Raw genomic sequence first — 14,930 nt, 5'->3', positions numbered from 1 at the left:
TCATGTGTAATGGGGCTAATTATAGTACCTGCTTCATGAGGTTGTTGTGCAGAATCAGAGAGAAAAAGTGAGAAATACCCCTGTGCCAGGTACATAAGGCACTCAGTTGCATTTTAGCTCTGAATATTGTTATTCCTTCTGACATTCACTGCTTACAGGTATGACTTACTCAGTGGCCCCATCTACAAAGACACTGTACACATTTTAGCAAAATCATTCTGAAATTTTCCTTAGATTACACACTGTGTCTCCATTATTCATTTCAGATACAATTAAATGTGAATATCTTTGTATGGCAGTGATGGGGTAAAACAGGAATTCCACACCAACTTTATCTCACACTCTACATTTTTCAAACATTGATGAATGAGTCCTCTCTTTTTTCCGTCCAAACGTGTTTAATCCTACGCATTAAAAGAAAGAACACACACACACAGCACAAACAAAAGCAAACTTAATACTTGTATAACCTCAAATATTGGTACACTCTCGAGCTTTTTTCAAAAGAACCTACACTTACTGCTTCCAACTCTACCAATATATGACAAATAAAATATTCAATCATAAAGTCACTCCAATCCTTCACTTGGTTTGTAGTTTTACTTTTTAATACACTTAACCTGTTGCATCTCTTTGTTCTCGCTGAAGAGAGGCCAGATCTCTCAATATCTAAGTGTCCCTTATACAATCATTTCTGATTCCTTCTTGGTAAGAAAGGGTTAGGAATGGAGAAGTTAATGTTGGTGTTGTCTTTATTGTATATTGATGTACCCTTGCAAAGCTACCCTTTAATCTCTTGATCGCTAAATCCACTGATTTCTTCTCAATCATCCTCCTCCTCAAATTTTCTCCATAATTTTACATTTATTAATACCTACACTTGAAAATTTTCTCTCTACTTGGCTTCTAAGACACTAGCATTGTTGATTTCTCTCTATATATTTTTCTGACTGCTCTGTAATAATTGCATTTATGTTCTTTTCCTGTCTAACAAAAAATATTTGTCCAAGCCTCTTTCTGGTGATATTACTCAGTTTCACAGCTGGGATAATCATCTTTCTATCTGAATATCTTGGTATTGATTTGCTAACTTTGGGTTCATTCTCCTTAAATTTCCAAGACTTCCATTTTCACTCTGTTTTATGTCCCTGCAAGGATATCCCTAGCTGTTCAATAGGTTAATCTATTCCTCCCATGACTCGGTAAGAGAGAAAATTCTTCTTATAAACATTGTCCTCAGTGGCACACACATGATTTCACTAGACTAGAGGCTTTACCAGTGCCACATTCAGGTCCATACTATATGTTGACAAAGTGTCTTTCTAGATGCACACATACAATACATAGAGGTTAATGGAGTTGCACTGGTCTTCCCTGGTAGCTCAGTAGTAAAGAATCTGCCTGCCAATGCAGGAGATGCAGGTTTGATCTCTGGATCAGGAAGGTCCCCTGGAGAAGGGAACACCAACCCACTCCAGTATTCTTGCATGGGAAACCCCATGGAGAGAGGAGCCTGGCAGACTACAGTCCATGGGGTTGCAAAAGTCAGACATGACTTGGTGACTTAACAACAACAATAACTATGTAGTTATGCTGCTTTGTTTATAAATAAATGAAAGCTTATACATTTCTAGAGGATTTCTTTCTGATGTGGACCATTTTTAGTCTTTATTGAGTTTGTTGCAGTATTACTTCTGTTTTATGTTTCAGTTTTTTGGCCATGAGGTGTGTGGGATTCTAGCCTCTTGACCAGGGATCAAACCAGCGCCCCTGCATTGGAAGGTGAAGTCTTAATTATCGACCACCAGGGAAGCCCCTCGTTGTTTATATCTTAAAACTGCTGCACCAACTTTTCATACAACATAAATTAATAAAAAAATAGAAATCGAACTAGGTACCGGTAATAACTTATGTCAAATATGGTAAATACAGAACTACAACCACAATCAGTTCAGTTCAGTCCAGTTCAGTCCAGTTCAGTTCAGTCACTCAGTCATGTCTCACTCTTTGCAACCGCACTAATCGCAGGACGCCAGGCCTCCCTGTCCATCACCAACTCCTGGACCTCACTCAGACTCATGTCCATAGAGTCAGTGATGCCATCCAGCCATCTCATCCTCTGTCGTCCCCTTCTCCTCCTGCCCCCAATCCCTCCCAGCATCAGAGTCTTTTCCAATGAGTCAACTCTTCACATGAGGTGGCCAAAGTACTGGAGTTTCAGCTTTAGCATCATTCCTTCCAAAGAAATCCCAGGGCTGATCTCCTTTAGGATGGACTGGTTGGATCTCCTTGCAGTCCAAGGGACTCTCCAGTGTCTTCTCCAACACCACAGTTCAAAAGCATCAGTTCTTCGGCGCTCAGCCTTCTTCACAGTCCAACTCTCACTTCCATACGTGACCACAGGAAAAACCATAGCCTTGACTAGATGAACCTTTGTTGGCAAAGTAATGTCTCTGCTTTTCAATATGCTATCTAGGTTGGTCATAACTTTCCTTCCAAGGAGTAAGCTTCTTTTAATTTCATGGCTGCAGTCATCATCTGTAATGATTTTGGAGCCCAGAAAAATAAAGTCTGACACTGTTTCCCCATCTATTTGCCATGAAGTGATGGGACTAGATGCCATGATCTTCGTTTTTTGAATGTTGAGCTTTAAGCCAACTTTTTCACTCTCCACTTTCACTTTCATCAAGAGGCATTTTAGTTCCCCTTCACTTTCTGCCATAAGGGTGGTGTCATCTGCATATCTGAGGTTATTGATATTTCTCCTGGCAATCTTGATTCCAGCTTGTGCTTCTTCTAGCCCAGCGTTTCTCATGATGTACTCTGCATATAAGTTAAATAAGCAAGGTGACAATATACAGCCTTGACGAACTCCTTTTCCTATTTGGAACCAGTCTGTTGTTCCACATCCAGTTCTAACTGTTGCTTCCTGACCTGCCTATAGATTTCTCAAGAGGCAGGTCAGGTGGTCTGGTATTCCCATCTCTTTCAGAATTTTCCACAGTTTATTGTGATCCACACAGTTAAAGGTGTTTGTATAGTCAGTAAAGCAGAAATAGATGTTTTTCTGGCACTCTCTTGCTTTTTCCATGATCCAGCAGATTTTGGCAATTTGATCTCTGGTTCCTCTGCCTTTTCTAAAACCAGCTTGAACAACTGGAAGTTCATGGTTCACGTATCGCTGAAGCCTGGCTTGGAGAATTTTGAGCGTTACTTTACTAGTGTGTGAGATGAGTGCAATTGTGTGGCACTTTGAGCATTCTTTGGCATTGTCTTTCTTTGGGATTGGAATGAAAACTGACCTTTTCCAGTCCTGTGGCAACTGCTGAGTTTTCTATATTTGCTGGCATATTGAGCGCAGCACTTTCACAGCATCATCTTTCAGGATTTGGAATAGCTCAACTGGAATTCCATCACCTCCACTAGCTTTATTCACAGTGATGCTTTCTAAGGCCCACTTGACTTCACATTCCAGGATGTCTGGCTCTAGGTGAGTGATCACACCATCGTGATTATCTTGGTCCTGAAGATCTTTTTTGTACAGTTCTTCTGTGTATTCCTGCCACTTCTTCTTAATATCTTCTGCTTCTGTTAGGTCCATACCATTTCTGTCCTTTATTGAGCCCATCTTTGCATGAAATGTTCCCTTGGTTTCTCTAATTTTCTTGAAGAGATCTCTAGTCTTTTGCATTCTGTTGTTTTCCTCTATTTCTTTGCATTGATCGCAGAGGAAGGCTTTCTTATCTCTTCTTGCTATTCTTTGGAACTCTGCATTCAGACGCTTATGTCTTTTCTTTTGCCCTTTGCTTTTCACTTCTTTTTCACAGCTATTTGCAAGGCCTCCTCAGACAGCCATTTTGCTTTTTTGCATTTCTTTTCCATGGGGGGTCTTGATCCCTGTCTCCTGTACAATGTCACAAATCTCCATCCATAGTTCATCAGGCACTCTATCAGATCTAGTCCCTTAAATCTATTTCTCACTTCCACTGTATAATCATAAGGGATTTGATTTAGGTCATACCTGAATGGTCTAGTGGTTTTCCCTACTTTCTTCAATTTAAGTCTGAATTTGGCATTAAGGAGTTCATGATGTGAGCCACAGTCAGTTCCCGGTCTTCTTTTTGCTGACTGTATAGAGCTTCTCCATCTTTGGCTGCAAAGAATACAATCAATCTGATTTTGGTGTCGACCACCTAGTGATGCCCATGTGTAGAGTCTTCTCTTGTGTTGTTGGAAGAGGGTGTTTGCTATGACCAGTGCATTTTCTTGGCAAAACTCTATTAGTCTTTTCCCTGCTTCATTCCATATTCCAAGGCCAAATTTGCCTGTTACTCAAGGTGTTTCTTGACTTCCTACTTTTGCTTTCCAGTCCCCTATAATAAAGAGGACATCTTTTGTGGGTATTAGTCCTAAAAGGTCTTGTAGGTCTTCATAGAACCATCAACTTCAGCTTCTTCAGCATTACTGGTTGGGGCATAGACTTGGATTACTGTGATATTGAATGGTTTGCCTTGGAAACAAACAGAGATCATTCTGTTGTTTTTGAGATTGCATCCAAGTACTGCATTTTGGACTCTTGTTGACCATGATGGCTACTCCATTTCTTCTAAGGGATTCCTGCCCACAGTAGTAGATATACGGAGCACAACCGGGATGAGCTACCCCACGTCTGAGGTCAGGGGCAGAAGCCGGGAGGACCCCATGCCTGAGGGGCGGTGGCCAAGAGGAGTTACCCTACATCCGAGGTCAGGGGCAGCGGCCGAGAGTGCCAGGCTGTGATGGTGCAGGAATGGCGAGAGGAGCTACCCCACGTCTGAGGTCAGGGGTGGCAGCCGGGAGGAGCTACCCCTCAACAGAGGCCAGAGGCAGTGGCCGGGAGGAGCAACCCCACGTCCAAGGAGCTGTGGCTTCGCGGGCACAGGAGGGCCTAGAGGAGCTATTCCACGTTCAAGGTCAGGAGGGGCGGCGGTGAGGAGATACCGGTACCTTGTACAAGGTAAGGAGCAGCGGCTGCACTTTGCTGGAGTAGCCATGAAGAGATACCCCACGTCAAAGGTAAGAGAAACCCAAGTAAGATGGTAGGTGTGCAAGACAGCATCAGACGGCAGACACACTGAAACCATAATCACAGAAAATTAGTCAATCTAATCACACTAGGAACACAGCCTTGTCTAACTCAGTGAAACTAAGCCATGCCCGTGGGGCCACCCAAGACAGGCGGGTCATGGTGGAGAGGGCTGACAGAATGTGGTCCACTGGAGAAGGGAATGGCAAACCACTTCAGTATTCTTGCCTTGAGAATCCCATGAACAGTATGAAAAGGCAAAATGATAGGATACTGAAAGAGGAACTCCCCAGGTCAGTAGGTACCCAATATGCTACTGGAGATCAGTGGAGAAATAACTCCAGAAAGAATGAAGGGATGGAGCCAAAGCAAAAAGAATACCCAGCTGTGGATGTGACTGGTGATAGAAGCAAGGTCTGATGCTATAAAGAGCAATATTGCATAGGAACCTGGAATGTCAGGTCCATGAATCAAGGCAAATTGGAAGTGGTCAAACAGGAGATGGCAAGAGTGAACGTCGACATTCTAGGAATCAGCGAACTGAAATGGACTGGAATGGGTGAATTTAACTGAGATGACCATTATATCTACTACAACCACTATGCTGCTGGTGCTGCCGGTGCTGCTGCTGCTAAGTCGCTTCAGTCATGTACGACTCTGTGCAACCCCACAGACGGCAGCCCACCAGGCTCCCCCGTCCCTGGGATTCTCCAGGCAAGAACACTGGAGTGGGTTGCCATTTCCTTCTCTAGTGCATAAAAGTGAAAAGTGAAAGTGAAGTCACTCAGTCATGTCCGACTCTTCGCGACCCCATGGACTGCAGCCCACCAGGCTCCTCCATCCATGGGATTTTCCAGGCAAGAGTACCGGAGTGGGGTGCCATTGCCTATAATCAATGGTAAATATTATTAACCAATATCCATCAGTACAACTAAATATGATAATGCTCAAAAGAAAAAATGGAAATACCTTGGAATTTCAGAGAGTTGTTTAAATTTAATTGTTCTTGCATGGCCCTTATATAGCAAAAATCACAGTCTCAATAGAAATGGTTGGTTCTAAAATATTTCATAAGAATACAGTACAGTGTTAGTTGCTCAGTCATGTCTGACTCTGCAACCTTACGGACTGCCGCCCAACAGGCTCCTCTGTCCATGGAATTCTCCAGGTAAGTATATTGGAGTGGGTAGCCAATCCCTTCTCCAGGGTATCTTCCCAACCCTGGTATTAAACCCAAGTCTTCCACATTGCAGGCAGATTATTTACCATCTGTCACCAGGGAAGCCCTTTGTAAGAATATTTAATAGCAATTATATAAATTTGTAATAAAGTTAAATTCCTTTTTTTTTAATGTCAGGTAGACCTAAGAAAGAAGCCTTGTTAGCTATTTATTAATTATGCAGCTTTGGAAAATTTAGATTTCCTCACTGGATCTCATTCTGCATCTCATTTTATAAAATGTGAGCAATGCCTACCATGTGCTGGTAAAACACTTGGCAAAATACCTGCCACATAACAAGTACTCAAAAATTGGTAGATTTATTATTAACAGTAATAGTAGTATTTGGTTTTGCCGTTACTATTAGTACTATACTTGCCTTTGTTAAGAAACTCCATACGGATTCCTGATGCAAATTTTTCCATATTCATTCTTTTGAACAAAAAATGTCTACAGGTGATCTACCTGTAGATCTATATACATCAATTCAACATAGCAAATTTTAATATAATAACAACAATGAAATCTTCTCTATTATATGGATAAGTAATTACATAAGTTTTATAAAAATTTATTAGTGAAAGTGAAAGTGAAGTCGCTTAGTCTCGTCCAACTCTTAGCCACCCCATGGACTACAGCCCACCAGGCTCCTCCGTCCAGGGGATTTTCCAGGCAAGAGTACTGGAGTGGGGTGCCATTGCCTTCTCCAGTTGTTTCCCTGCTGCTGCTGCTGCTGCTGCTAAGTCGCTTCAGTCGTGTCCGACTCTGTGCGACCCGATAGACTGCAGCCCACCAGGCTCCCCCGTCCCTGAAATTCTCCAGGCAAGAATACTGGAGTGGGTTGCTCTTTCCCTCTCCAATGCATGAAAGTGAAAAGTGAAAGTGAAGTCGCTCAGTCGTGTCCGACTCCTAGGACCTCATGGACTGCAGCCTACCAGGCTCCTCCATCCATGGGATTTTCCAGGCAAGAGTACTGGAGTGGGGTGCCATTGCCTTCTCTGAAAAATTTATTAGTAATCCCTGTTAAATGACCCATTGACTTTATATGACATGGTTATGATTTACATCTAGATAAATGAATCTTTAAATGTACACTATCTTTAATTATATACTCACAGTAATTTGTCTGATATGAGCAGAGACAATGCTGATGATTTTCAGTGATCATAGATAATGTCTTAGGGAACTAACTCTGAAATAATCTAGATTCTCAAAATTAGTTTTCTTATTTAATCACACTCACTAGCTTACATCTAAAATATGCCACATGAAGTGTTTCAATTTAAGTAAAACTACAATTTAGGAATTTACAAGAATCCTTGACATTTGAATTAATAATTCAGTTACAGTAGCCACTATAGTAAACATGACAATAATTATGTTTGTAAAATTTTCAAAATGGTATACTTATTGAATGTATATTCAATATAGCATTACCACATACTTAGTAATTTTAGAGCAAAATTTGCTGGGTAGCTTGACTAAAAATTATGTTTCTAAAAGCATGTATTTTCATTTGACTATTATTAAGCTATATGTATTATTAAGGTATATTTTTCAATAACTTTGTGTAATTCTGTGTGTCTTTAAAAGCTAGCCTTATTAAACAAACAGTTTTTAAGTTGGTTATAAAAATGTTATTCATCAGTTTGATTTAATTGATATTATATGATTTTAGTAGGCAAAATAACCTTTCTGCTCACTATTGGACAAATAAATTATAACCCTTTTTTTCTACTTAAACTCACCATTTGAAAATATGTGTTTTACTAAATATTTGGTAGTAACCTATAAGGGAAAAGAATATACATATATCTGAATGACTTTGTTGTATAGCCGAAACTAACACAACATTATAAATTAGTTATACTTCAATAAAAAATTAAAAAATATATATGTTTAAGAAAAAAAATGTGTGATTGATTGCCATGAAGGAATTTTGGCGAAAGTGATTAAATGTGAATTTCTTAAGAGACTATGACTGTACTTGTTATTTTTGATAGGTAGATAACTGCTAGTGAACATCATTGGTTGGTTCTTTTTTAAGCAATTTACTTCATTCATACTTATTTGCCTATGTGAACCACACTGCTTACCCTATTTAATTTGATCTTGTGCTTATAAATTTTTGTCCCTGGTTATGTTTTATACCTGACTAGTCTTCTATGTATACAGTCATTATTTAGTTTGACATACACATTCTGTCTGAGCAATAAAAGCATTTCATTGACATTGACATTTAAGCTGCAGAACATATTGAAACATATTTACATTCAATGTTCTTCTCTGAAAGTACTATGTAAAAGGTACCTATTCTTTACTCACAAAGTCTTTACTATTTGGGCAAAAGCTACATTCTTATTTCTTCCCACAGAATAAAATAATAAGCTGAGAGATAAATCACCATAGCATTATTCAGTTACTTACTGCAATGTAATCAGAAAGCCTATCTCCTAACCTCTAACCCCCAAGACTACTCTCCTTTGTGAAATCTGTCTTCACTTCCAGTTAGATTCAAGTAATAAAAGTTTTGAATGCTTTAAAAAATCACTAGTCTTTTTGATAAAGAGGTTTGACATTCTATTTTCCACTTAATATAATGTTTTCTTGGACTGAAAGTGAGTGCCCATTTATACATAATTTTAGGAAGTTGACTATAGCTGTCGGGTTACTTAAGTATCACAAAGGTTACAGAGAACTATGCAGCAAAGCCTGACAAGGAAAAGAAAGAACTGGGCTTTATTGAGCTCCCTCCCAGTTACTACTTAATATATTCTGACATGTTTCAAATTGTAGGTCACAATCTATTTATACTTCTGGAAAGTTCATTCTCAGCGAGCATTGTGGAAATGAGATTGAAACATTTTTGTCTTTTCCATGAATACAAGTAAGCCGACTCAAGCCTTCTGACACTAAATAGTTTAGTGTTGCTCTCACCATATGGTCCAAATGAACCAGTAAATTTGACTTACACAGCCAGATGCATAATTAGAGAGAACCCTACTTTCATTCTCTCATAGGTCTGTTATAAAAATTCAAGGACCAAATACAGTGCATGGCACTTAGTAAGCAACCCTACATATATATATTTGCCTATATAAATTATCATTATCCTGACAATGATCATAACTAGTGTTATTTTAATTTTTAATAAGTATTGTCTGATTCTAAAAAGAAAGCATGGTGGAACATTTAGAAAACAACAGAAGTGTAATGAAGGACCTATTGTGTATGTGTTTTTTTTCTATATTAGATAAACAAGCTTTTTTCTTGTGCTTTTAAATTTTATAATACAATGTGATTTTTCTCTATTTTTCTTTATTATTATATAGTTTTCAGTTATGGTGTTTTTATCATATATCATTCATCTTTTAGATATGCTATATTTTATATATTAACTACTTGTATTCAGGTTTTTATCTCCAAAATTATTTTATGAACATTTTCACTTCCAGATATTTTGCTTTTTATTATGTAATCTTTGGAACATGTGTCTAAAAGTGACATTATTTATTTAAAGCTGCATATTCCTATGTCACTTATTTGTTAAACTATATGCACTATTTTATTTTTTCAGTTTTATACTTTCAACTTATTCTCTTGGGTTCTTAAAAAGCAAATAGGACCAAATATCCAGCTCTTAGAACTTTCTAAATATAATCAGTATCTATTTAATATGTTAAGGGAGTTAGAACATCAAACTTAATTTAAATTAAAAACAGCTCTTGTTTAAATAAAAAGTGAAAGAAAAACAAAGGACGGTTTATATGTATGTTCAACCTTTATCAAGATATCAATCAAGTGATTGTGTACTTCACATCCCAGGTACATAGGTGACTTGAGATATATTGGGATATAGTTTCATTATCAGTTTCACAATGTTTGAAGGGTGTTCACAAGTTCCTAGCTTAATTTGCCTTTAAGCAAATACTTTTAGGGCCATCAAACTTGATCATAATTGATGACAGTCATATACGTTACCATCAAATTTGGGGCATTGACCTGGACAGAAAGATCTTGAATGAATGGGATAGAAATTTATCTCCATCTACTTGTCTACTGTAAGGGCCCTTCCTATTGCAGTAAGACTTTCATTTAATTTTTCTTTCCTCAGTGGAGACTTCCTTCCTCCAGCTTCATTCTTGGGAATAAAATTTTCATTCCTAAAGTATATAGATGTGGTGACAGAGAGCACCACAAAGAGGGCCTCTGCATTCTTCTTGTTGAATTCATTTAAATAGCTCAATACCAATGTATTTCTTACCATAGAAAATTGCACAATTACCTCTTCATCTAGCCAATTTTATACATTTTCACATTTTCCAAATTAGAATTGCCTCCCTTTAGGCATAATTCTAAACTTTTATGAGTGGGACTATTTGAGAATATTGCCCCAAATTTACAAAATTTCTTGCTCTATTCGTCTAAATTGACTGTGTAGAAAACGTTTATTCATTTTGATATAAACACTCAAAATCTAAATAACAGACCTGTAACAGTAAGAAAATATCACATAGTGTGAACATATCTTAGAGAATTAATATTCATAAACATGAAGATTAATTGTGCACATAATATAAATACCCTCCTGTAGCAGTGTTGAAAATATAATTTCATAAATTATTCTCTATTTTCCATAAAAAAATGACTGAATAAGTCAATGCTTTACTCTATTTTCCATTGCTCTGCCAAGGCAAACTTTATCTTAAATGTATCTTCCTATGAGCAGGTCACAGAAATGAACTACATGGACCTTTGTTCATATAGTCAATGTCAATCTATTTCATTTTGTAGTACCTTCCTATATGGATACAACTCATATATTTTTAGTTTTAGTTTTCTTCATTACAAAAACCTTAAGGAATGAGGAAAAACTCATTTCTACATGCAGAATTTTAATTATGCCTCTCAGATGTGTGCCTTTAATTAACTGGTGACATTTCCTTTGTTCAATTATTATAGTTATATACAACTGTCATAAACTTATAAATTTTAATTAAGGCTGCCCCAAACCCTAGATATATAGTGTCCACATAGGAATTTGCCAAAGGCTTAACTGTAAGTAAACCAACAATGAATAAATCCATGAACTGCCCACTGGGATTTGTTTTACAAATTAACACTTGTGTGGAGATAATGAGGTTCTACAGTCCATAATACCAAACAATGTTTTACAAAACCACATTTTTAAAAGTGATAAATGCATTGTAAAAGACTTAATTAACTATCATATTATTATTATTTGTTGCTATAAGACAATAACTACATGGCTATATATCAAGTTGAATTCATATGAGAACTCATTTGCATTATTAATTAGAAACATATATTTTTTCTGAATGTACTTTCTAGATAAGTCAAGATCTAATACACTGAATATTAAACTTAATAATGTATGGGTTCCAGATAAATGAATAGATAAACTTGATATATTGTGGATTTAAGAATGCAGCAAGGTCTGGACAAATGATTTGAATGAAACATTGTAAGTTGTGCTGTATTTATATATAGCTCACAGAACAGTACAGTATTAGCCACTCAGTTGTATCCGACTCTTTGTGACCTTGTGGACTGTAGCCCACCAGGCTCCTCTGTCCATGGAATTCTCCAGGCAAGAATACTGGAGTGGGTGGCCCTTCCTTTCTCCATCTCCTCCACTGCAGGTAGATTCAGGGAAGCCCTTATATAGCTCAAGTCAGGATAGCAAGTTCAACGTTTCAAAGAGACTTTTCTCTTTGGATCCATCTCAGGTTGAATAGGTAGCCATAGTTTGGAGTGTCAAACCCTTTCGTTGGCTTAAATATTTCCAAAGATAAATATAAGAAACTCATCTGGTCGCAACCCAAAGATTATCTTAATGAGAAAATTAAGAGCTAAATAACTCTAAACACCTCATTTGCATAAAAAAGCATCTTCCCTAAAGCCAAGCAGTATGTGTGTTGTAAAATATAATTACAGGTCACACCCTCTTACCTCATATTCAATAGATTTTCATTTGCATATTCATTGAAGGTCTCAGTACACAGCTTTTCCAATGGCAATAGAATATACTTTGTGGACTGGCTCCCCCTCAGGCAGAATGAATATATGTAGTAAGACTCCTAATGCCTTTTTTAATTTAATCAACCTGATGAATTCTTGTTTAGAATTCTAATAAGTAGTTAAAATTATCTTAATTATCAATTAATCATATCAAAAATATTTATAAGCATAAAACTATTAAAGAAATAGAAATGTTTTTACTCTGAGAATGTAAGTCAGAAAATGGCTTGCTGCTCCTGAATGCCATTGAAAATACTTCTTCATGTGGCTCTTTCAGTTATCGTTATTCTAAATACCACAAAGAATAACAAGCAATAGAAGCAGCGAGAAATTCAAGTATGATGAAAATTAACCATGTAGTGGGTGTGAAGAACATATGAATTGATTTTCCATCTGACTATCTAAATCTGCACTTATTGTAGAAGAACTGAATGTGCATAGATTGCATTCTAATTGTTGCACAATCTCCTTTGCACTAATATTGGGATTTGAAAAGTATATTTTTATTATGCATTAGGGTTGATTCTTTTCCCAGTAGGAACATATTTTAAATGTAATACAAGTCAGTAGAGAAATATATGTTAACGTTCACTTATGAGCTGTAGAAAACACTTTTTCCAAGCACAGTTATAGCATAAATTAATAAGAATCTCTTTTATATCCAAATATGTAGTAACCTGATATTTCCAAAGCAACATGTTTTGAATATGCTAGATTGTAATATCAACAGAGTAGTTTTGATTTTAGATGGAATTTTTGATACTATAAGATATACTGATATAGTATGTATATATTTCAAATAAATCTAATTTTTAATGACATGAGTTTTAACATTAGGCAAACTTGGATTATAAATATATATATTTTGTAGTCAAAAAGATAAGGCTTGTAAAACTGATTTTGCCTCATCATTTTAAGCCAGAGTCAGAATATCTATAAGCCCTGAGCCCTGTCAATGATAAGCATTTAACACAAGATAGTGTTCATTATTATTATTAATTTTTGTGACTTGAACTTTGATATACTCAATTTAGAACAATTGCCACTGATTATTTTGAATTAATTATTAGACTTAATTTTTATATTTGTTATTAAGACACTGGGAATGATATTCATTATAATTCAACATTAAGTATTTTCTATATATTTTTCACATGTAAGGAAAATTGCACATTATTTGCACATACAATACCATTCAATTATTTACCCAGAACTGATGGCATACAAGTTCCTCCATTTTGACAGTAGTTGCTACAGTGGTTGATTTCACATCTTTCTCCTGAATAACTAGGCCAACAGTGACACCTCAAATCACCCTTCTCATTTAAAATGCATCTTCCTCCATTTTCACAAGTCAATTTGCATGAATCATCTGGTTATAAGAAGAAATGTACAAATTAGCATGCCATTCAGTAGATGGTAGAGTAAGAAAAATTCAAATAAAAATTAAATACTAAGACTTGACTTTTTTTTTTCATAAAATTCCAAAACTAAATACACCTAATATAAAAGTAGAAGAAACAAAATACTATCTGAAAATAGAGAATCAGATTTCAACTATTGTTGAAGGTGAACACAAGTGTTCAATTAACTTTTATTCTTTCTCAGGCTTAAAGCGCTATTTACCATTTTTTATATTTGTTAAAATATTAAACAATAAAACTAACTGAAACTTTCTAAAAATAAAATATTTTCCAACCAATAAGTGTTTTTTCACAGTATGGGGAAATATGGCTTATTTTTCAAGGAATGTCTGATATTAAGCCAAACTGAAATATGTAAGCTAAATATTATAGTATATATAGCCATACATATAATATATATAGTATAGTGCTCATATAGAAATAAACAAATACATATATATATATAATTTATAGTATAGGGAAACATTTAAATGAAAAAATACTCTTTGATGTACATACTTATATTTACAAACACACAAAACAAAAAGTTACTTAGATTTGATAGAAGGCGGTGATAAGTGTCAGAAACATCTATTTCCATATATAAACTGATTAGGCATAATTTGCCTACATAATACATTTTGGCTTTGAAAAGGAAATGATGATCATTCCTTGAGGTCACAGAATTAGTTTTAAAAATATGATGAATCTGATTTATGATAAAGATTGGTTTGGAATCATTTTCTGGATTTTTTCTGTATGTATAGACATGGCTCTTTCTCCATTAGAAATACTGCTCTATGTAGACCAGGGCACAATGCCCAATGGAACAAAGACAATTAACAATAATTTAAGAAGCAGTCTATCCAGAAAATATCTTTTTCTAAAGTCATTCTTATTTTGTATGAAGTCAAAACAGCTTATATTCTTTACCCAAGATACACTGACCTAGACATAGCAGCAGCTTGAATATATGACTGCAATAATCACAAGAACATCTTAAAGAGCCTTAGTGACATTAAATGACAACAATTCAAGTATCATAACTACTGTCATAAATAGAGACAATCAGCAGTGTCAAACAAATTCTGATATTTTTGGCATTGCAAAACAGCTTCCAATACTTTTTCAAGTAGGGAGGCTTCAGGTTGGCATTACTAAATTTTGCATTTGTAATATGAAGTACTCTCTCATGAGGCAC

At 36.1% G+C, this 14,930-nt stretch overlaps 1 protein-coding gene across 1 annotated transcript in view; it reads right to left on the bottom strand.

Moving 5' to 3' along the window:
* Positions 1-14,930, bottom strand: part of LRP1B (LDL receptor related protein 1B) — a 315,853-nt gene that overhangs the window by 91,427 nt on the left and 209,496 nt on the right. Inside the window, exon 36 of the mRNA XM_059878468.1 lies at positions 13,534-13,698. Coding sequence (XP_059734451.1) covers positions 13,534-13,698 — 165 coding nt within the window. The remainder of the gene's footprint in view (positions 1-13,533; positions 13,699-14,930) is intronic.

The sequence above is a fragment of the Bos taurus genome, chromosome 2, assembly GCF_002263795.3.
Source record: "Bos taurus isolate L1 Dominette 01449 registration number 42190680 breed Hereford chromosome 2, ARS-UCD2.0, whole genome shotgun sequence".
NCBI classification, from domain to species: domain Eukaryota; kingdom Metazoa; phylum Chordata; class Mammalia; order Artiodactyla; family Bovidae; genus Bos; species Bos taurus.
This window is presented reverse-complemented; position numbering and strand designations above follow the sequence as displayed.